Source organism: Pseudophryne corroboree, chromosome 3, assembly GCF_028390025.1.
Source record: "Pseudophryne corroboree isolate aPseCor3 chromosome 3, aPseCor3.hap2, whole genome shotgun sequence".
Taxonomy (NCBI): domain Eukaryota; kingdom Metazoa; phylum Chordata; class Amphibia; order Anura; family Myobatrachidae; genus Pseudophryne; species Pseudophryne corroboree.
Window position 1 is genome coordinate 716,553,710 of NC_086446.1, and position 22,601 is coordinate 716,576,310.

Sequence of the window (22,601 nt, forward strand, 5' to 3'; positions counted from 1 at the left end):
TGCCGTTGGATTGTCCAAGGCACCCCGGGTCCTTACCAAGGTAATGACCGAAAGGAGGATTCGTCTTCAAAGAAAATGGACGACCTCCTGATAAGAACAAGGTCCAGAGAACAGTTGGAGGTCGGAGTAGCACTATCTCAAGTAGTTCTACGACAGCACGGGTGGATTCTAAATATTCCAAAACCGCAGTTGTTCCGACGACACGTCTGCTGGTCCTAGGGATGATTCTGGACACAGTCCAGGAAAAGGTGTTTCTCCCAGAGGAGAAAGCCAGGGAGTTATCCGAGCTAATCGGGATCCTCCTAAAACCAGGAAAAGTGTCAGTGCATCATTGCACAAGAGTCCTGGTAAAAATGGTGGCTTATTACGAAGCGCTTCCATTCGACAGATTTCACGCAAGAACTCTTCAGTGGGATCTGCTGGACAAATGGTCCGGATCGCATCTTCAGATGCATCAGCGGATAACCCTATATCCAAGGACAAGGGTGTCTCTCCTGTGGTGATTACAGAGTGCTCATCTTCTAGAGGGCCGCAGATTCGGCATTCAGGATTGGATGCTCGTGACCACGGAGGCCAGCCTGAGAGGCTGGGGAGCAGTCACACAAGGAGTGTGATCAAGTCTGGAGAATTCTCTCCACATAAATATACTGGAGCTAAGAGCAAATTTATAATGCTCTAAGCTTAGCAAGACCTCTGCTTCAAGGTCAGCCGGTATTGATCCAGTGGGATAACATCACGGCAGTCGCCCACGTAAACAGAAAGGGCGGCACAAGAAGCAGGAGGGCAGTGGCAAAACTGCAAGGATTTTTCGCTAGGCGGAAAATCATGTGATAGCACTGTCAGCAGTGTTCATTCCGGGAGTGGACGACTGGGAAGCAGACTTCCTCAGCAGGCACGACCTCCACCCGGGAGAGTGGGAACTTCATCGGGAAGTTTTCCGCATGATTGTGAACCGTTGGGAAAGACCAAAGGTGGACATGATGGCGTCCCGCCCGAACAAAAAAATGGGACAGGTATTGCGCCAGGTCACGAGACCTTCAGGCGATAGCTGTGGACGTCCTGGTAACACCGTGGGTGTAACAGTCGGTGTATGTGTTCCCTTCTCTGCTTCTCATAACCAAGGTATTGAGAATTATAAGACATAGAGGAGTAAGAACTATACTCGTGGCTCCGGATTGGCCAAGAGGGACTTGGTAACCGGAACTTCAAGAGATGCTCACAGAGGACTAATGGCCTCGGGAGCTAAGAAGGGATTTGCTTTCAGCAAGTACCATGTCTGTTCCAAGAGGAACCGTGGCATCGGCCTTTAAGAAAGGACCTGCTCCAGCAGGGACCTTGTCTGTTCCAAGACTTACCGCGACTGCGTTTGACGGCATGGCGGTTTGAACGCCGGATCCTAAGGGAAAAGGCATTCCGGAAGAGGTCATACCTACCCTGGTCAAAGCCAGGAAGGAGGTGACCGCACAACGTTATCACCACATGTGGTAAAAATATGTTGCGTGGGTGAGGCCAGGAGGGCCCCACGAAAAAATTTCAACTAGGTCGATTTCTGCACTTCCTGCAAACAGGAGTGTCTATGAGCCTCAAATTGGGGTCCATTAAGGTTCAAGTTTCGGCCCTATAGATTTTCTTCCAGAAAGAATTGGCTTCAGTTCCTGAAGTCCAGACGTTTGTCAAGGGAGTATTGCATATACAGCCCTTGTGTGCCTCCAGTGGCACCGTGGGATCTCAACGTAGTGTTGGGATTCCTCAAATCATATTGGTTTGAACCACTCAAATCTGTGGATTTGAAATATATCACATGGAAAGTGACCATGCTGTTGGCCCTGGCCTCGGCCAGGCGATTGTCAAAATTAGCGGCTTTGTCTTACAAAAGCCCATATTTGATTTTCCATTCGGACAGGGCAGAACTGCGGACTCGTCCCCAGTTTCTTCCTAAGGTGGTGTCAGCGTTTCACCTGAAACAACCTATTGTGGTGCCTGCGGCTACTAGTGACTTGGAGGACTCCAAGTTGCTAGACGTTGTCAGGGCCCTGAAAATATATATATATATATAATTCCAGGACGGCTGGAGTCAGAAAGTCTGACTTGCTGTTTATATTGTAGGCACCCAAAAAGCTGGGTGCTCCTGCTTCTAAGCAGACTATTGCTCGTTGGATTTGTAGTACAATTCAGCTTGCACATTCTGTGGCAGGCCTGCCACAGCCAAAATCTGTAAATGCCCATTCCATAAGGAAGGTGGGCTCATCTTGGGCGGCTGCCCGAGGGGTCTCGGCTTTACAACTTTGCCGAGCAGCTACTTGGTCAGGGGCAAACACGTTTGCTAAATTCTACAAATTTGATACCCTGGCTGAGGAGGACCTGGAGTTCTCTCATTCGGTGCTGCAGAGTCATCCGCACTCTCCCGCCCGTTTGGGAGCTTTGGTATAATCCCCATGGTCCTTACGGAGTCCCCAGCATCCACTAGGACGTTAGAGAAAATAAGATTTTACTTACCGATAAATCTATTTCTCATAGTCCGTAGTGGATGCTGGGCGCCCATCCCAAGTGCGGATTGTCTGCATTACTTGTACATAGTTATTGTTACAAAAAAATCGGGTTATTATTGTTGTGAGCCATCTTTTTTAGAGGCTACTTCATTGTTATCATACTGTTAACTGGGTTCAAATCACAAGTTGTACGGTGTGATTGGTGTGGCTGGTATGAGTCTTACCCGGGATTCAAGATCCTTCCTTATTGTGTACGCTCGTCCGGGCACAGTACCTAACTGAGGCTTGGAGGAGGGTCATAGGGGGAGGAGCCAGTACACACCATGTGATCCTAAAAGCTTGCTTTTGTGCCCTGTCTCCTGCGGAGCCGCTATTCCCCATGGTCCTGACTGAGTCCCCAGCATCCACTACGGACTATGAGAAATAGATTTATCGGTAAGTAAAATCTTATTTTAAATTTAGAACTCTCCACCCCTCCATATCCCCGAGTACCTCAGTGTAGTACCTCAGTGTTTTTTTCTGTGCTCACAGCACTAACCAGGCTTGTGTGGAGTTCCCACACTTTGTGGAAGATTTTATAAATTTTTCATTTTTACTTTTACATTTTACTTTTTTCACTTAGCACATCCCTTCCCAGTTTCTGGAAAAACATGGGTCCGGGATAGTGCCGCTGCACGGACAGCGCATGGCGTGTCGGTCCTCACAAAGAGCACCCTCACAGCCACAGGCAGCCCACTGTCTCCTGCAACAGCTGGACGGAGCTTACAGATAGAAGCCCCGTCGCAGCCATGACCTGAAGAGCTGGACGGAGCTTACAAATAGAAGCCCCGTCGCAGCCATGACCGGAAGAGCTCGGAGCTTACAGTTAGAAGCCCGTCGCAGGCCTCCCTACAACAAGGTATGCTGGGGAAACGGGGCGGTCAGCGCAGGCTGCCGCCCCGCTGTGTGGGGTCAGTGTTGTAATGCCGCCGCTCCCACAGCCGGCCGCCCCAGCCGCTCCGTCCGGCCGCCCCAGCCGCTCCGTCCGGCCGCTCCGTCCGGCCGCCTCAGCACCGTCCGGCCGCCCCAGACGCTCCGTCAGTGCTGTATTGGTGCCAGCGCTGAGAGGGGGAGAACCGCCGCAGCTCGACTAGCGACGCCGGAAGCCGCTACGCGCCGCTCCGGCCAGCCGACCTCCGCTGCTCGGCAAGAAGTGTCCCTCGCCTCCCTGCAAGGACTTCCCGGCGCTCCCCGCTGAGACACAGCGCTACAGGGAGTACAGGGGGAAGAGGGGGGGGGGGGAAATCTGGCTGATTACAGCGCGGCTACAAGGGAATGTAAAGTGCTGCCATACCTATATAAACAGTAGGCAGAGTTAATGTATAATAGGCTATTGAGCCTATATTAATACTGGAGGCATGTATTGTGGCCTGCCTGTGATTTTCACTGTGTAATAGACTATTGAGCCTATATTAACACTAGAGCACGTATTGTGGCCTGCCTGTGATTATCACTGTATAATAGGCTATTGAGCCTATATTAACACTGTAGCAATTGTAACCTGTCCTGTGATATCAGTGTAAGCATGGCATGGGGGCCATTTTAACCATGCTTCCTGCTTCTTCCAGTTTGTAATTCCAGAACATTCCTGCCCTACATCTCTACTCCACCGGCGCAGGGGTGTTAGTGGGAATTTTGGTTCAGGTTTCACATAGGCTGGCCATGTGAACTGCATTTCGGCCATAAATAGATATATATTACACACCTTAAGTAATAATTTTACTGAGTCGTGCAAGTGTCTGTCCTTTGGCTATTGTGTTGTCTGTCTGCATAAGGAGTAAGGCTCCAGCACAGACTAAAAATACTTTTAAACAATGTCTGGACATAAATCTACCACATGTTCAGTATGTTTTGTAGGTTTCCACTCCGGAAGCCGGTTCATTCCCAGATCCTATGTTAAGCATTGGCAATTCAAATTGACTCCGCTCGACAGGAGTGGTAAGATCGGAGTCTCGGAAGTGACTCCGCCAGCTTGAACGGAGGAGTCTCAGCCTTTCCAAAGGTCCAACTTCACTTTGGATACCAGGGGGTTAATTTAACTGGTCTTATAATTTAAACATTTTCTTCTATGTTGCAGTCTGACAATTCTATGTCAAACCTCACAGCGCTAAATACGAGTGAGGAGGGCACATTAGACAGTCAGATAGTGCGGGTTTTGACAACCATACATTGCTAATGACCAGTGAGTCAGTCTCTGAAATTTACAGAGACTAAGGAGCCTCTAACATCTAATCCGTCGTATTTACTAAACGACAGATCTTCAATGGGTTTCTTATTTAGGATATCTTACTAAGATTTAAGGCTATTTACCCGTTTCCACACAGTGACATCTAAATTGGAGAATCCGCCATTGGTGAATTCGTCTGTGTCAAACCTTATAAAGACCCAAGATACATTTGGGTCACTAGGGCGCTCTGTCTATGGAAACAATGACGATCACGTTATACTTATCGTTAATAAGAAGCTACTGAGTATCTCTGTACAGCGTCTGCTGCCGCCTGTTACCTCGCTTCTCGTTTTTCATCGTCGCTAGTTTCAGCACGACAAGGCCAGAAGTTGTTTGGTCCTAAATTTGACAAATGCATATTTCAGGGAAAAGTCTAGCCATTGCCTCCTCCGGTATCAAGACGGAAATACTCTGGTCCGGCGTTTAAAGCCTTTAGACTTCAGTCTTTTCAAGGCTGTGGTACAAAAACAGTCACGCCTTGTAACGCCAGGGCGTTAAAGTCACAACAAGCCAGTGGCTTGACGGGCTCTCAGCCCATCTCGAATTTTCAATTGTGGTAGCGCCTTTACACGTTACATTTGCCGGGTTTCCAGACATCCACTCATGGATGTATCCGCTATTTAGGGTTAAAAGACAGGACTGCCTCTGTCGGACGAAATAAGGCGTTTTGGCAGGTTGCCATTCAGTCTCTGCTGGTTTCAGCAGTTTTTAATTCCAGGCCTGGTACACCAACAAAGTCAGGGTTATTATTCCCGTCTGTTTGTGGTACCGAAGCCGGAGGGCTCCGTCGCAGTCTCAATCAGCAAGTCACTTACTACAGATTGAAAATGGATTTTCTGCGGTTAGTATTTGCATATTTGGAGCCACAAGATTGCATGATTGCGCTTGATCTCCAGGATGCGTACTTACACATTCCGGTTTGGTCACCTTATCACAGGTTCTTGCGTTTTGCAATACGCCACAACCATTAACCGTTTCAGGTTCTACCGTTTGGCCTCTTGTCAGCGCCTCGGGTATTCACCAAAGTGATGTTTGTGATGATAGCTCATCTCAGATCTCTGGCAGTAACAATCGTTCCATACTTAGACGATCTGCTCATAAGAGCTCCGTCTCAACAGATGCTCCTCCGACTTGCGCTGCTAACGTACACCACGGTTGCAGTGTCAAGTTCAAAAACAATCGCATCTAATTCCGTCTCAACGACTTCAATTCCTAGGTATGTTTCCAGATACGGTAAATCAAAGAATTTACCTACTACACCAGAAAGAACAGATTATACGCCATCTGGTACAATTAGTGCTCAAGCCACGCACACTATCGGTACATTTGTGTATTCGCCTATTAGGAACAATGATGGGTTTTCGAAGCGCTTCAGTTCGGAGGTTTTCACTCGCGTCCATTTCAACAGCAGTGGTCGCCCTCACATAGCCAGATTCCCCACAGGGGGGCGAGGGTGTCTCTACTCTGGGCGAGAGTCTCAGAGGTTGGGGAGTTGTAGTTTAAAATGGTCAGCGACAGGGTTTCTAAACGGATCACGACAGATTGCTGTCTATAAATGTCCTGGAACTCCGTGCAATTTACATTGCACTACATGCTTCGCTCTCAGACTGTCCAAGTGCAGTCAGACAACGCGACGGCAGTCGCATACACAACAACCAGGGAGGAACGAGAAGCCGCATGGCAATGCGGGAAGTAGCTCGAATCCTCAATTGCCCAGAATACCACAGGGTGATATTGTCGACTGGGTTCATTCCGGGAGTGGACATCTGCTAGACGGATGATCTCAGCCGTCGGGATTTTCATCCAGGAGACTGGGCAATAAATCCAGAGGTGTTTCACAGGTTGGTCCACAGGTGGGGTTACCCTCAGGTGGACATGATGCCATCTCGCCACAATTACAAACGCCCAGTATGTGTCCAGAACGACAGATCCCAAGGGCAGTGGCGGTGGATGCTCTCACAATCACGTGGCCGTACAGCCTCGTGTATCTGTTTCCACCGTTTTCCGCTGCTCTCTCCGTTGCTAAAACGGATCATAAGAGAGTCCGTCACAGTCATACTAGTGATATCTCATGGGTCTCGGAGAGTTTGGTTCTCGAATCTCCGAGGACTACTCGCAGACAATCCTTGGCCGCTCATACTACGTCCAACCCGTTACAACAGGGGCCGTTCTTTTACCCCTATTTAGCGCGGCTGCGGTTGACGGGGTGGTTGTTGAGACCGCCCTCTTAAGAAGAAAGGGCATTACAGTATCGGTTATACCAACCATGTTACGAGCTAGGAAGCCGGTTACGGCAGCTCATTATTACAGAATTTGGCGTGCCTATATAGGTTGGTGTGAAGCTCGGAACTTTCCGACATCATCTTTCAAGTTACCCGTATTCTGTTATTTTTACAGACGGGGTTGGATGGAGGACTGCGTTTATCTACACTGAAGGTGCAGGTATCTGTGTTGTCAATTTATTTTCAAAGACGATTGGCTCTATTGCCGTCGGTACACACCTTTCTGCAGGGTGTCCTCAGAGTACAGCCTCCATTTATCCCACCTACAGCGCCATGGGACTTGAATCTGTGTTCAGATTTCTTTATTTTGAACCCTTACAGCAAGGGGATATTAAGTTTCTCACTTGGAAAACGTTTTTCAAATTTGGGTGCCTTGTCATGCAAGCCACCGTATTTGGTGTTTCCTGATGACAGAGCAGAACTTCGGACGAATCCCGATTTCTTACCAAAGCTAGTGTCATTTTTTCACATCAATCAACCAATAGTGGTTCCTGTGTTGACAGCACATTCTAGAATTCTTAATGTGGTACGCGTATTACGCGTTTATATGTTCCGAACGTCTACGGTTCGTAATGCGGATACGTTGTTTGTTCTCTATGATGCTGCCAAGTGGGGTGGGTCAGCTTCTCAGCAGACCTTATCCAGATGGATAAAACTGACTATACGTCAGGCTTACCTTAAGGCTAGGTTACAGTCGCCTACATCAGTAATAGCTCATCCCACAGGTTCTGTGGGAACGTCATGGCCAGCTGGTCGTGGAGCTTCTACGACGCAGCTTGACCGTGCGGCTACATGGTCTTCAGTGCACACGTTTGTGCGCTTTTACAAGTTTGATACGTTTGCGGCATCAGCATCTAGCTTTGGCCGCCTAGTGTTACAGGTGTCAAACAGCTCTCCCGCCCACGGGGGAAGCTTTGGTACGTCCCAAGAGTACTCCAGTGACCCCTAGTGGATGAAAAAGAAAATAGGATTTTGGTACTTACCAGGTAAATCCTTTTCTTTGAATCCATAGGGGACACTGGACGCCCACCCAGAGCAGTTTTACCTGGGTTGTATTAAGCTCAGGAGATCTTATGGTAACACATTTTCACCGACTGGTTCAAATTATAAGGTTCTATCGGTTATGGTGTCAACTGTTTCGTTGTCAGTAACGTTATGTGTCAACTTTGTTGTTGTCCGTTAGGTTATAGGAATTCTCCATTGTCAACCTCTCTATAGTTCCTGTTCGGCTCAGTAAAAAACACTGAGGTACTACACTGAGGTACTCGGGGATATGGAGGGGTGGAGAGTTCTAAATTTAAATATTCAGTGCCTTTGTTTCTGCTAAGCCGTCCATATCCCAAGAGTACTCCAGTGCCCCCTATGGATTCAAAGAAAAGGATTTACCTGGTAAGTACCAAAATCCATTTTCCACATGGCTTAATCCTGCCCCTTGGCCAGAATGCCATAGAGGCTGTATCTCTCCAGCCATTATGTAGCTTAAGTAATACAACTTGTAAAACAGTCCTCTGCAGCCTTACTGTTGTGCACTTGGCTACAGGTGCCGGAGGGGAGGTTTGGGAGTAGAAGAAAACCTAATGAGCAGACTGATATTTGTTAGTGTCCATATTGGCTGCCGACAGAGCACCTGTATTAATTAGAAGGTGTATAAGCTAATGTGGAATTTGTGTGTTTAAATGTTTTGTGGTCACTTTAAGTCAAGCTGGAATTGTCACCACAGTGCTATAGGTAACATCTGTTCTTTCTCCATCAGGAGTGTACTTACCGCTTCTCTGGGAGCAGAGCTTCTGCTGGAAAAGCCCTATCGCCTTGGGCTACACAAGGGGCCACTTCTCGGCCCTGGTTGCCATGGAGAATGACGGCTATGACAATCGTGGGGCTGGCGCAAATCTGAACACCGATGACGATGTAACGGTTACGTTTCTGCCACTGGTGGACAGTGAAAGGAAACTACTGCACACTCACTTCCTGTCTGCGCAAGAGGTAAGCCAGGCGCCGTACATTGCATATTGCTCTGTAGTTATCGATGCGTCACACATTCACTTCCTGTCTGCGCAAGAGGTGAGCCAGGTGCCGTACATTGCATATTGCTCTGTAGTTATAGATGCGCTACAGTGACTTCCTGTCTCTGTAGTTATAGATGCGCTACACATTCACTTCCTGTCTGCGCAAGAGGTGAGCCAGGTGCCGTACATTGCATATTGCTCTGTAGTTATAGATGCGCTACAGTGACTTCCTGTCTCTGTAGTTATAGATGCGCTACACAGTCACTACCTGTCTGCGCAAGAGGTGAGCCAGGTGCCGTACATTGCATATTGCTCTGTAGTTATAGATGCGCTACACAGTGACTTCCTGTCTCTGTAGTTATAGATGCGCTACACAGTCACTACCTGTCTGCGCAAGAGGTGAGCCAGGTGCCGTACATTGCATATTGCTCTGTAGTTATAGATGCGCTACACAGTCACTTCCTGTCTGCACAAGAGGTGAGCCAGGTGCCGTACAATGGATATTTTGCTATGTGCCGCAGATTGTGTACATGTTTAATTATGGGGCCACCCAATAGAGCACTCGCATAAGTCTATAAGCCTGATTCAGAGATGTACACAAATGCCTTCACAGCTGTGAACCCGTAAGCAGCGGGTATGTGATAATATGCTAATGCTGCCGCAGCCTGGAAATGTATTGAGATGCCTAGCGGCGGCTTCATAGATCCCGGCTGTGCGCAGTGGCGGTTGCAGATCCTTTGTAATCTATTATCTCAGCTATGGTTGTACTGAATGGCCATGGAAACGGAGATGCTGGCGCCATGTTTTTGACATACGGGATCGCAGTTGTTTGCTGAGACACGATGCGAAAATGGTCACAACGCGGCTGCACTTTTGCCGCTACTCTGTTACTTGTTAAATCCTCACTGTGAGCGGCATGGCTAAGGTACCGCGGTGCATGCATCGTTGGCCGATAATTGCTAAACTGCGTAGCTTTCAGCATTGTGTACGTCTCTGCATCAGGCCCCATAACCGCTACAAATATCATTCACAACTACACAGGTAATCTATTCTGCAGGCAAGTGACCAGTGTCAGTGGTTGTCCTGTAATTATATAGGCAGCCAGAAGCTGCTGCTTAGATCTCCACATTAATCTTCTCATCAGTGCTCCGTAGATCTGTGTTATCTTATGAGAGCTTCAGGCAGTTCCTCATAAGCTGTGCAATGCTTAAATGCTATAGCTTGCAATGCTTATTCCATTTACTATGAAGAGATAAGCAAGCCATGTGTCTGATACAGTTTATATAATGAAGCATATCTCAACTGCTCCATTATGTAGCAAGATGAAGTCCAGGAAGAATTGCACAACACATACATTCATCCACCATTTATGTAGTAAGAGCATAAAATCGCTTCAAATATAATCATGCTGCAGCATTTTATATAGAAATATCTTCACTTACACCATGGGAAGATTCTCCTTTTTATTTTTCCACTAGAAACTAAAACAAAAATTGCACTGTATAAAACGTATTTCGTTTCTATGAAGAGTGCTGAGAATTCTTGTTTTTGCTGTCTAGCTCGGCAACGAGGACCAGCAGGAGAAGCTCCTGCGTGAATGGTTGGACTGTTGTGTTACCGAAGGCGGGGTCTTGGTAGCCATGCAAAAAAGCTCCCGCCGCCGTAACCACCCACTAGTGACGCAAATGGTGGAAAAGTGGCTGGATGGCTACCGCCAGATCCGCCCCTGCACGGCGTTGTCTGACGGAGAAGAGGACGAGGAAGATGAGGACGAGTGAGAAGATCCTCTGGAGTTAATGGCTGATCCACACACACACCCTGTGTGTCATTACTGGGACCTGAGGTAATGGGACCCTGCCTCATCTGCTTGAGGCCTGACGCGGGGAGGAATGATCCAGCCCACCCAGTCCCGGAAAACCGCACCTGTAGCTCCGATGAAAACATCCTTATGTTACCAGGACTGGACACTGTATTGTTTTTCATTCTGTCTCTCCCTACTACTCTGGGTTGTAAATCTTGGCGTATAATGCATGTGTTGTGCAGCAGAGGAGAGAGGACTTTTGAAGGTGAAAATCCCATGATCAAACCCATCAGAGAAATGGGCTGGTCACGTTTTGCTTTGCCCCTAGTTCCTGCCCTTCTTCTTTTTTTTTTTTTTTTAATTGCAAAGCTTTATTTTCATTTTCACTTCTTGTTTTAAACTGGCCCTCACTTGATTTTTAACCCTGGCATTACTGGACAGGCCAAGAGTATATTGCACAGTTACACACACACAGCTTGTGGCTGTCTCGAGCAATAAAGGGGTTAAGGATACTTTAATTTTTAGGATTCTGTACACAAGTGGTAGGAACGCTATATGTGACCTGCCACCTGCACAAACAATGATGGTCTCAAGTGTCAGACCGAAAACCATTTTAATTTTCCTTTTATGAAATAATGGTAATGAAATAGCTAAGGATTATATGGAGAAGAGCTGGGGATACTGAGCGCTGTCTTCTTCCGAGTCACCTGTTTTTGTTTTTTTCTTTCTTCTGAAAACTTTATATATTTATTTGTTCAGAAACACTTATCCCCCCCCTTTACTTCTCCTCACATGCAGGAATTGGGTTCTAAAGCGATTGTGTGCAGTTTGCCAGCTTGAACTTGATTGCGAATGTGACACAAATACATCATCTTGCTGTGAACCTTTTCTTGCATTGTGGTTACTGTGTTCTGAATGGGAGTCATTTTGTTATCATTCTGGGTTATTTTGTGACCTTGTCTATCTGCACCCGACACCAATGGTCCTTTTAAGTGGGGTGTAATCACAGGTCCATCTGCAGAACATGGGTGTGTGAGCTATACAGGGAACACATATTCAGTAGCCAGGATGCTGAGTTCGTGTTGGGACCAATGCCAAGCTATGCTGTATCCTTGTGGGAGTTGTCTCAAACCTTAGAGAGAGCGAAAGTAACAACCAATCAGCTAAGAACCGTCACTTACAGGCTGTGCTTGATAAATGACACTGTTCTCAGTCAGTACTTTATCTCTCTCTAAGCCTTGATAAATCTCCCCCCTTGTAGCGAAATACCACACAAGACTGCACAGAAAGTGCCCGCAGGACTAATATTGTGACAATATCTTTCTTTTTTCTTTCTTTATTTTACTTCAAAGTGTCTGGAGCAGTCTCTGATGCCTGAATTTTGTTGTCCATTTCCAAAATTAAAACGCAGTTCAGAACACACAGAACATTAAGTGCAATACTACAGTCAGTCTACATCAATGATCACAGGTAAAACGTAAAGTAATAAAAAACAACAGAGTGGAATTCAGTGTTAGAAAATAGTTACTTTGTATATAGACATTAGATTTCCTGAGCCAGTGGAGCAGATGGGACAGACGAGAGACAAACATCATGACAAATGATTCCTTTCAGTCTGGTGACTGCTAGAGAAGGGCTAAACGCTGGTCCAGGTGGGGGAACGTTCCTGGATTTGATATCTTGGTCCCTCCGGAGTTTGCGCCGAGTGTCCCCAAAGGGACAAGGACAGCAGTGTGTTAGGCTTAACATGGTAAAACGGACAGTTGCTGCTCACACAGGACCCCCCACTAGCAATGTTCCTGATCCCTGTTGTGTGCTTGCGGATGTGTAGGTTCCATGGTTGTGTGGTCTTGCTGGCAGGTTGCTTTGTCTTCTGACCACTCCATATTTAGCTGCACTGTTGTCCCGACTTGCTGCATGCTCACGCCCTTTTTTGTCCATCACTGGCCTCTAATGAACCGAGCTTCTGTCTTTGGAACGCAGGGCAGCCTGTGTGTTTGAGGCTGTTGGGTAGAATGGGCACTGAGGGATGAGTGGTAATGGATTATTCCTTATGTGACTGCAGGAGAGCTGGCTGAAGCCAGTAAGGAATCTGTGCAGAGAGAAGCAAGACAACACCCATTAACATGAATATTCACCATAGAAAGTGCTCCAAAGCCTAAACTGTTCCTGCTACATAGAATGATTTAGAATGATGGAGGGCAGTGTTGGGTGTCTAATGGAGACACCTAATTTAATGGAGGCGATGGGGAAAGGGAGGGGGGGGGAAGGTTGCAGTCACTAGTTAAATTTACTTTCTGGCTTTCCAACCGCAGCTCTCAGTACATTTAAGCTCTGCTGTATCCGTGTAACCTGGATGTGAGAAGCTGATCTAATATCGACTTTACACGGAGTGCTAGGTGCTGGCAGGAACAATAGATGTGATTGGTTTACCAAATACAGGAATGGGGGAAAAGCGCTGTCATTTCCATCATCTGCTCTAATCTAGTATAGTATAGAGTAGGAGGCGCACAGATTCTTGCTCTGCACTCTCCACATGTTACATACGGCGAGCTGAACTCGCCACACTTTATAAACAGAGAATGTTACTTTCAATTGGTGCAGCAGTTGGTCAGTTGAACAAATGTTGCAACAATTGAAACTAACATTCCCTATTTATAAGGTATAGAGAATACAATGTATATGGTGAGTGCAGTCACATACCACATACTCCCCAGACATAGGAGTGGTGATTGCAGTGGATAGTTAGATACGCACTGTTAGACTTATGCCCCCCATACACTGGTGCAATGCAACATCGCGGGGCATCGCACTGGCAGTTCAGGTGCGCACCTGAACTGCCAAAGTGATTACCATGTGATAGATCGCATGGTAATCACGTCGGGTGCCTGGCGGGTGTCCATAGCACATCGCAGTGCAAAATATTGCATGTGCTTTAAAAAAACACGTGATTGCACTGCGATGTGATAAATATTAAGTGCAGCACGTAAAACCATGCAACGCGATGGCCGACCGGCGTGCTCGCGCATTACAATCATGCGATGATTTGTATGCCATATCATATAAGTGTATGAGCAGCATTAGGTCTGACTGATTTTCTAGGTAAAATACAGAACTGCAGAAAGTGTAGGAATATTTCAGTCGTCTGCCAAGTAAAATCCTACATCTCCTAATAAAAAAACAAACCTATTAATTTGATAATCATGAACATTTATTGCACCCCAGACTTGGCTTATGAAATGGTTAAATAAAACAAATTTGTGACATTTGCGTTTCTGATTTCATGCACATTTCTTACTATGATACCAAAATTCCAAATGTCAGCTACAAGTCTGTTTTAATTTAATGCACTGTGTGGTCTTTCCTTTTCTGCCACTACAAACATGGGATTTGAGATTCTAAACGGCAAATTTACAATTAAATTAAGTATAAAATAATTACGGAATACCTTTTACATTACAGATTCGTTTTAACAGGCAGTCGTCACACTGCATGCAAATTAACTTTCATTTATATTAATCAGTGGTTCCCAAACTTTCTTGAACCACAGCACACTAGAGTATTGGCATTTTATTCATGGTGTTCCTAGGCCAAACATTTCTTGAGAAATGTAGCAAAAATGATTAAATGAAGTAATCTGTGCTAACCTGTCACCCTTAAACTGGATAAGATTATTGGTCCGATCGGGCTGGTTGGTATGAAAACTGGCAATGTCTGGGAGCAAATACCAATCAACTGTTTGCTTACAAACGCTGGAAAACAGACAAAAACGGTTGTTTGGATAAATTGGTTAAATTAATTTAACCAATTTGAATGACAATTTTTGTCTGTTTTCCAGTGTTTGGGAGCAAATGGTCAATTGTCATTTTGCTTCCAAACAGTACCACATTTTCATTCCAATCAGAGACTGGACAGATAATCTTATAGTGTGTATCCAGTTATAGGCTCTGTTATGTGGTGGTTGGCAGGTTGTGTGTATATACATGTGATTGGCAGCAGCATATATAATTTGGTTCTGGAACACTATTCTGTGGAACCTCTGTATGTGCTATGTGACACCTAGTTTGGGAACCAGTTTTTAATCATAATTGTGTCACTTGCACAGGTGTGATGTCGCACAGGTGTAGTGCAGTAACAGGTCATGTGCAGTCTCTGCTTGCAGGGACATGCGGTGAGCTAAATGGCTCAGGGGGCACTGGCTAGCACCAAAACCAGATTTACATGCAATATATGAGCCAAAGGCTACATCTGGGCATTATACACAGGTGCAACAGTATATACTGCTGGAAATTTGGTGAGGTTTGATAGGCACTGCCTCACCTGCCATAGACTTTTTACTCCAGAGTTCTGGCTATAAAAATGATTAGAATAATGCAAAGAAGATATTTCAGTTATTTTTTTTTATTTTTTCATACACTTTATTCAGTCAAAACTCTTGTTTAAACCTTAGTATTACAGGAAAGGTTCTGCCTCACCCCACCGCACGTCCCTGGCCCGGACAGCTCTTCAATGGTCACATAGGACGACTGTATAAACACAGTTCAGTAAGACTGGACGACTATATTTTAGTATTCATAAAATAGCACCTTGCACTAGTATCACATGTGAGTAATCCAGCACTGAGGTGCCAGCGTGGCCTGATCTCTAATAGAACAGGGCATGCAGCTGGGTAACTCTGGTCTTGTGTTTCTTCTCTATATTATGCAAAGGGATAGCCTGCAGCATTTGTGAGAAGTACAAAATACTATTTACTGATTACTGACATAGCTAGTAGGAAAACTGTTGACTATACCATGTGCGGAGCTAAAAACGCAGATTGCAGAAAATGTTTGTGATAAGCTGTATGTAGGGGCAGCACAACAGCTCAAAGTTCTGCTAAACTGTGGAGTGAAAGGCGTTCGGGTGAGTGGTCCCTGGTGCCGCCTGGGCCAGGGGACAAGGTAAGTAGTAGGGAGGCCAATCCCAGGATTGAACGGTCGTCTTATTTATGTATGTGGGGGAGGGAGTCAGGGATTTCAAGTTCAAAATAAAAATAACCTACTCACTAATGAGTAGAGGGGTCCCCAAGGTCCAGAGTGCTCAGTGCTGCCTGGGGGAGAGAGGCTGCCACGCTGCAGAACGCAGCATCTGAAGCGGGGAAAGGGAGGCAGGGAACTGTGCATGCAATCCCCAGATTAAAATCCAGGTGTTTTTGGGCCAGAATCCTGGGATCCCGCCGATTTTGGGATTGGCCTCACTAGTGAGTAGTCCCTGGGGCAGGGGACAAGGTGAGTAGTTCAGTTTAATGCAAAGTCATTGAAGCATGGAAGATTTTTTATGTTGGTGGCTGAGAATGATTGAGTGAGAAATATCATGCGGTGACTAGAGGATTGTGCAGCTGGAATAACCTGACCATGATCTCCATGTGCCTGATGGGAAACCAAGTACGACGGCTGTCACTGTCGGCAACAAATGCTTGTTGTAACCTTACCTTAGATCAGTGCTCTTGTCATAGGACCTCTGCAGTGACACAGGAAACACTCGGTAATGGGGTTCTGGGGTTACAGTGACCAGGTGCAGAAGGTTCCCTTACGTTCTTAGCCTAAAGGCTTCTTTAAATGTACATGTATTTCTCTAACGTCCTAGTGGATGCTGGGAACTCCGTAAGGACCATGGGGAATAGCGGGCTCCGAAGGAGGCTGGGCACTCTAGAAAGATCTTAGACTACCTGGTGTGCACTGGCTCCTCCCACTATGACCCTCCTCCAAGCCTCAGTTAGATTTCGTGCCCGGCCGAGGTTGGATGCACACTAGGGGCTCTCCTGAGCTCTTAGAAAGTTATAGTCTTAGAATTTGTTCTTTTCAGTGAGACCTGCTGGCAACAGGCTCACTGCAGCGAGGGACTAAGGGGAGAAGAAGCGAACTCGCCTGCTTGCAGCCGGATTGGGCTTCTTAGGCTACTGGACACCATTAGCTCCAGAGGGATCGACCGCAGGCCCAGCCTTGATGTTCGGTCCCGGAGCCGCGCCGCCGTCCCCCTTACAGAGCCAGAAGCAAGAATATGGTCCGGAAAATCGGCGGCATGAAGACTCAGTCTTCACCAAGGTAGCGCACAGCACTGCAGCTGTGCGCCATTGCTCCTCATACACACTTCACACTCCGGTCACTGAGGGTGCAGAGCGCTGGGGGGGGGCGCTCTGAGGCAGCAATAAAAACACCTTGGCTGGCAAAAATACCTCAATATATAGCCCCAGGGGCTATATATGAGGTAAATACCCCTGCCAGAAGTCCATAAAAAACGGGAGAATAGGCCGCGAAAAAGGGGCGGAGCCTATCTCCTCAGCACACTGGCGCCATTTTCCCTCACAGCTCCGTTGGAGGGAAGCTCCCTGGCTCTCCCCTGCAGTCTACAAGGGTTAAAAAAAGAGAGAGGGGGCACTAAATTTAGGCGCAGTATACATTATATATATATATAGATATAAAGCTATAGGGGACATAACTCAGTTAGTCCCTGCAGTATATAGCGCTCTGGTGTGTGCTGGCATACTCTCACTCTGTCCCCCCAAAGGGCTTTTGTGGGTCCTGTCCTCGTTTAGAGCATTCCCTGTGTGTCTGCGGTGTGTCGGTACGGCTGTGTCGACATGTTGAATGAGGAGGCTTATATGGTGACGGAACAGAGGCCGATATATGTGATGGCGCCCCCTGTGGGGCCGACACCAGAGTGGATAGAGAGGTAAAAGGTATTAACCGACAGTGTCAACTCCTTACATAAAAGGGTGGATGACGTAACAGCTGTGGGACAGCCGGCTTCGCAGCCCGCGCCTGCCCAGGCGTCTCAAAGGCCATCAGGGGCTCAAAAACGCCCGCTCTCTCAGATGGCAGACACAGATGTCGACACGGAGTCTGACTCCAGTGTCGACAAGGTGGAGACATATACACAATCCAATCCGTGACTTGATCCCGGCAATAAAAAATGTGTTATACATTTCTGACTTTAACCTCTATAAATGGGTTTTAGGTTTGGGGAGAAAAAACAGGCAGTGTTTTGTTCCCCCATCAGATGAATAAATGAAGTGTGTGAAAACCGTGGGTTCCCCCGTTAAGAAACTGGTAATTTATAAAAAGTTACTGATGGCGTACCCTTTCCCGCCAGGAGGATAAGTTACGCTGGGAGATATCCCCTAGGGTGGATAAGGCGCTCACACGTTTGTCAAAAAAGGTGGCACTGCCGTCTTAGGATACGGCCACTTTAATAGGTACCTGTTGATAAAAAACAGGAGGCTATCCTGAAGTCTGTATTTACACACTCAGGTACTAGACTGAGACCTGCAGATAGTGCTGCTGCAGCGTGGTTGGTGACCCTGTCAAACAGGGATAATAGTTGGCAAACATAAAAACATATTAAAGACGTCGTCTTATATATGGGGGATGCACAGAGGGATATTTTGCCGGCTGGCATCCAAAATAAATGTAATGTCCATTCTGTCAGGAGGGTATTAGAGACCTGTCACTGGACAGGTGATGCTGACTTAAAAAGCGCATAGAGAGCCTTATAAGGGTGAGGAATTATTTGGGGATGGTCTCTGGGACCTCGTATCCACAGCAACTGCTGGGAAGAAATAATTTTACCTCAGGTTTCCTCACAGAAAAAGGTACAGTCCTTTCGGCTTCAGAAAAGCAAGCGGGTCAAATGGCGCTTCCTTTCTGTACAGAGACAAGGGTAGAGGGAAAAAGCTGCACCAGTCAGCCTGTTCCCAGAATCAAGATTCTTCCCCCGCCTCCTGTGAGTACACACCATGACGCGGGTGCTCCACAGGTGTAGCCAGGTACGGTGGGGGGCCGCCTCAAAAATTTCAGCAATTAGTGGGCTCGCTCACAGGTGGATCCCTGTTTCTTCCAAGTAGTATTTCAGGGGTACAAGCTGGAATTAGAGATGTCTCCCCCCAGCCGTTTCCTAAAATATGCCTTGCTGACAACTCCCTCAGGCAGGGAGGCTGTGCTAGAGGCAATTAATAAGCGGTATTCCCAGCAGGTAATACTCAAGGTGCCCCTACTTCAACAAGGACGGGGTTACTATTCCACACGGGTTGGGGTACCGAAACCGCATGGTTCGGTGTGACCCATTTTATATTAAAATCCTTGAACATAAAAAAATTCAAGTTCAAGATGGAATCGCTCAGGGCGGTTATTGCAAGCCTGGACGAGGGGGATTACATGGTATCCCGGGACATCAAGGATGCTTACCTGCATGTCCCCATTTACCATCCTCGCCAGGAGTACCTCAGATTTGTGGTACAGGATTACCATTACCAAGTCCAGACACTGCCGTTTGGACTGTACATGGCACCGAGGGTGTTTTATCAAGGTAATGGCCGAAATGATGATACTCCTTTAAAAAAAAAAAAAAAAAAAAAAAAGGGAGTTGTAATTATCCCGTATTTGGACAATCTCGTTATAAGGGCGAGGTCCAAGGAGCAGTTGGTAGTCGGGGTAGCACTATTTTGGAAAGTGCTACAACAGCATAGGTGGATTCTAAACAGTCCAAAGTCACAGCTGGTTCCTATGACACGTCTACTGTTCCTGGGGATGGTTCTGGACATAAACCAGAAATAGTGTTTCTCCCGGAGGAGAAAGCCAAGGAGTTGTCATCTCTAGTCAGAGACCTCCTGAAACCAAAATAGGTAGCGGTGCATCATTGCACGCGAGTCCTGGGAAAAATGGTAGCTTCTTACGAAGCAATCCCATTAGGCAGGTTCCATACAAGAACTTTTCAGAGGGACCTGTTGGACAAGTGGTCCGGATCGCATCTTCCGATGCATAGGCTGATAACCCTGTCTTCAAGGACCAGGGTATCTCTACTGTGGTGGCTGCAGAGTGCCCATCTTCAAGAGGGCCGCAGGTTCGGCATACAGGACTAGGTCCTAGTGACCATGGATTCCAGCCTTTGAGGCTGGGGGGCAGTCACATAGGGAAGAAACTTCCAGGGACTTTGGTCAAGTCAGGTTATTTCCCTACACATAAATATTCTGGATCTGAGGGACATTTACAATGCCCTGAGGCCAGCAAGGCCTCTGCTTCAAAACCAGCCGGTACTGATCCAATCAGACAACATCACGGCAGTCGCCCATGTAATCAACAGGGCGGCACAAAAAGCAGGATGGCGATGGCAGAAGCCACAAGGATTCTCCGATAGGCGGAAAATCATGTGTTAGCACTGTCAGCAGTGTTCATTCCCGGAGTGGACAACTGGGAAGCAGATCTTCTCAACAGACACGACCTCCACCCGGGAGAATGGGGACTTCCTCCAGAAGTCTTCCAATAGGATTGTACACCATTGGGAAAGGCCACAGGTGGACATGATGGCGTCCCGCCTTAACAAAAAGCTATAAAAGATATTGCTCCAGGTCAAGGGACCCTCAGGCGATAGCTATGGACGCTCTGGTAACACCGTGGGTGTACCAGTCGGTTTAGGTGTTCTCCCCTCTGCCTCTCATACCAAAGGTACTGAGAATAATAAGAAGGCGAGGAGTAAGAACGATACTCGTGGATGGCCAAGAAGAGCTTGGTACCCAGAACTTCAAGAATTTATATCAGAGGACCCATGGCCTCTGCCACTCAGTCAGGACCTGCGGCAGCAGGGGCCCTGTCTGTTCCAAGACTTACCGCGGCTGCGTTTGACGGCATGGCGGTTGAACGCCGGATCCTGAAGGAAAAGGGCATTCCGGAGGAAGTAATTCCTACGCTTACTAAAGCCAGGAAAGAGGTTACAGCAACTCATTATCACCGCATATGGCGAAAATATGTTGCATGGTGTGAGGCCGAAAGGGCCCCAACAGAGGAATTTCAACTAGGTCGATTTCTGCATTTCCTGCAAGCAGGAGTGACTATGGGCCTTAAATTGGGTTCCATTAAGGTACAGATCTCGGCTCTGTCGATTTTCTTTCAAAAAAGAACTCGCTTCAGTACCTGAAGTTCAGACATTTATAAAAGGAGTGCTGCATAGTCAGCCCCCGTTTGTGCCTCCTGTGGCACCTTGGGATCTCAACGTGGTGTTGAGTTTTCTTAAAATCACATTGGTTTGAACCACTAAAAACCGTGGATCTGAAATATCTCACATGGAAGGTGGTTATGTTATTGGCCTTGGCTTCTGCCAGGCGAGTATCAGAATTGGCGGCTTTGTCTTGTAAAAGCCCTTATTTGATTTTCCATATGGATAGGGCAGAATTGAGGACTCGTCCCCAGTTTCTCCCTAAGGTGGTGTCAGCGTTTCACCTGAACCAGCCTATTTGGTGCCTGCGGCTACTAAGGATTTGGAGGACTCCAAGTTGCTAGACGTTGTCAGGGCCCTGAAAATATATGTTTCCAGGACGGCTGGAGTCAGAAAATCTGACTCGCTGTTTATCCTATATGCACCCAACAAGCTGGGTGCTCCTGCTTCTAAGCAGACTATTGCTCGTTGGATTTGTAGTACAATTCAGCTTGCACATACTGTGGCAGGCCTGCCACAGCCAAAATCTGTCAATGCCCATTCCACAAGGAAGGTGGGCTCATCTTGGGCGGCTGCCCGAGGGGTCTCGGCTTTACAACTTTGCCGAGCAGCTACTTGGTTTGCAAAATTCTACAAATTTGATACCCTGGCTGAGGAGGACCTGGAGTTCTCTCATTCGGTGCTGCAGAGTCATCCGCACTCTCCCGCCCGTTTGGGAGCTTTGGTATAATCCCCATGGTCCTTACGGAGTTCCCAGCATCCACTAGGACGTTAGAGAAAATAAGAATTTACTCACCGGTAATTCTATTTCTCGTAGTCCGTAGTGGATGCTGGGCGCCCATCCCAAGTGCGGTTTATCTGCATTACTTGTACATAGTTATTGTTAACTAAATCGGGTTATTGTTGAGCCATCTGTTGAGAGGCTCTATTGTTTCATACTGTTAACTGTGTTTCATATCACGAGTTGTACGGTGTGATTGGTGTGGCTGGTATGAGTCTTACCCGGGATTCAAAATCCTTCCTTATTGTGTACGCTCGTCCGGGCACAGTACCTAACTGAGGCTTGGAGGAGGGTCATAGTGGGAGGAGCCAGTGCACACCAGGTAGTCTAAGATCTTTCTAGAGTGCCCAGCCTCCTTCGGAGCCCGCTATTCCCCATGGTCCTTACGGAGTTCCCAGCATCCACTACGGACTACGAGAAATAGAATTACCGGTGAGTAAATTCTTATTTTACAGCTCCCTCCCTTGAGTTCTGAATGGAATGCACATGAGGGGAAACCAGAGCAAATGAAACTATGTCACAGTAACATACACAATAAAGAGATGCGTATTCCCATAGGGATCAATGAAGTGTAAAGGACTTTGTGTAATGGGTTCTAGTGTTAAGCTGGTATTTATATTGATAATATATTGTTCTCTAGGAAAGTGTCAGGACATGGGTTGGTTAAAAGTGGTCTCAACCCAAGGATATGATGTGTTAAAGCATGGGTCTTCAACCTGTGGTCCTCCAGCGGCTGTGGAACTACACATCCCAGCATGCCCTGCCACAGTTTTAGCATACCTTAATGGCAAAACTGTGGCAGGGCATGCTGGGATGTGTAGTTTCACAACAGCTGGAGGGCCACAGGTTTAAGACCATGTGTCCGATTGAAGATTTCCCTTCTCCTCAGAACCCAGTATCAGCCAAGTGCTCCAGATAAAAGTGTGATCCGTGATGATACAATGTAGATGATTTTGGTAATCTTGTAAATGCATTAGGATAACTGCTCCCACCTGTGGCTGCGGCATCCT

At 47.0% G+C, this 22,601-nt stretch overlaps 2 protein-coding genes across 10 annotated transcripts in view; one reads left to right on the plus strand and one right to left on the minus strand.

Annotated features, from left to right (window-relative positions):
- Positions 1-11,727, plus strand: part of ZRANB1 (zinc finger RANBP2-type containing 1) — a 100,060-nt gene extending 88,333 nt beyond the window's left edge. For all 4 annotated transcript variants that reach the window (XM_063962163.1, XM_063962162.1, XM_063962165.1 and 1 more), the window contains 2 exons: positions 8,791-9,020; positions 10,603-11,727. In XM_063962163.1, coding sequence (XP_063818233.1) covers positions 8,791-9,020; positions 10,603-10,821 — 449 coding nt within the window. In that variant the 3' untranslated portion in view covers positions 10,822-11,727. The remainder of the gene's footprint in view (positions 1-8,790; positions 9,021-10,602) is intronic.
- Positions 11,182-22,601, minus strand: part of CTBP2 (C-terminal binding protein 2) — a 222,945-nt gene continuing 211,525 nt past the window's right edge. For all 6 annotated transcript variants that reach the window (XM_063962158.1, XM_063962156.1, XM_063962157.1 and 3 more), the window contains one exon: positions 11,182-12,936. The gene's annotated coding sequence lies outside the window, so the exon portion shown is untranslated. The remainder of the gene's footprint in view (positions 12,937-22,601) is intronic.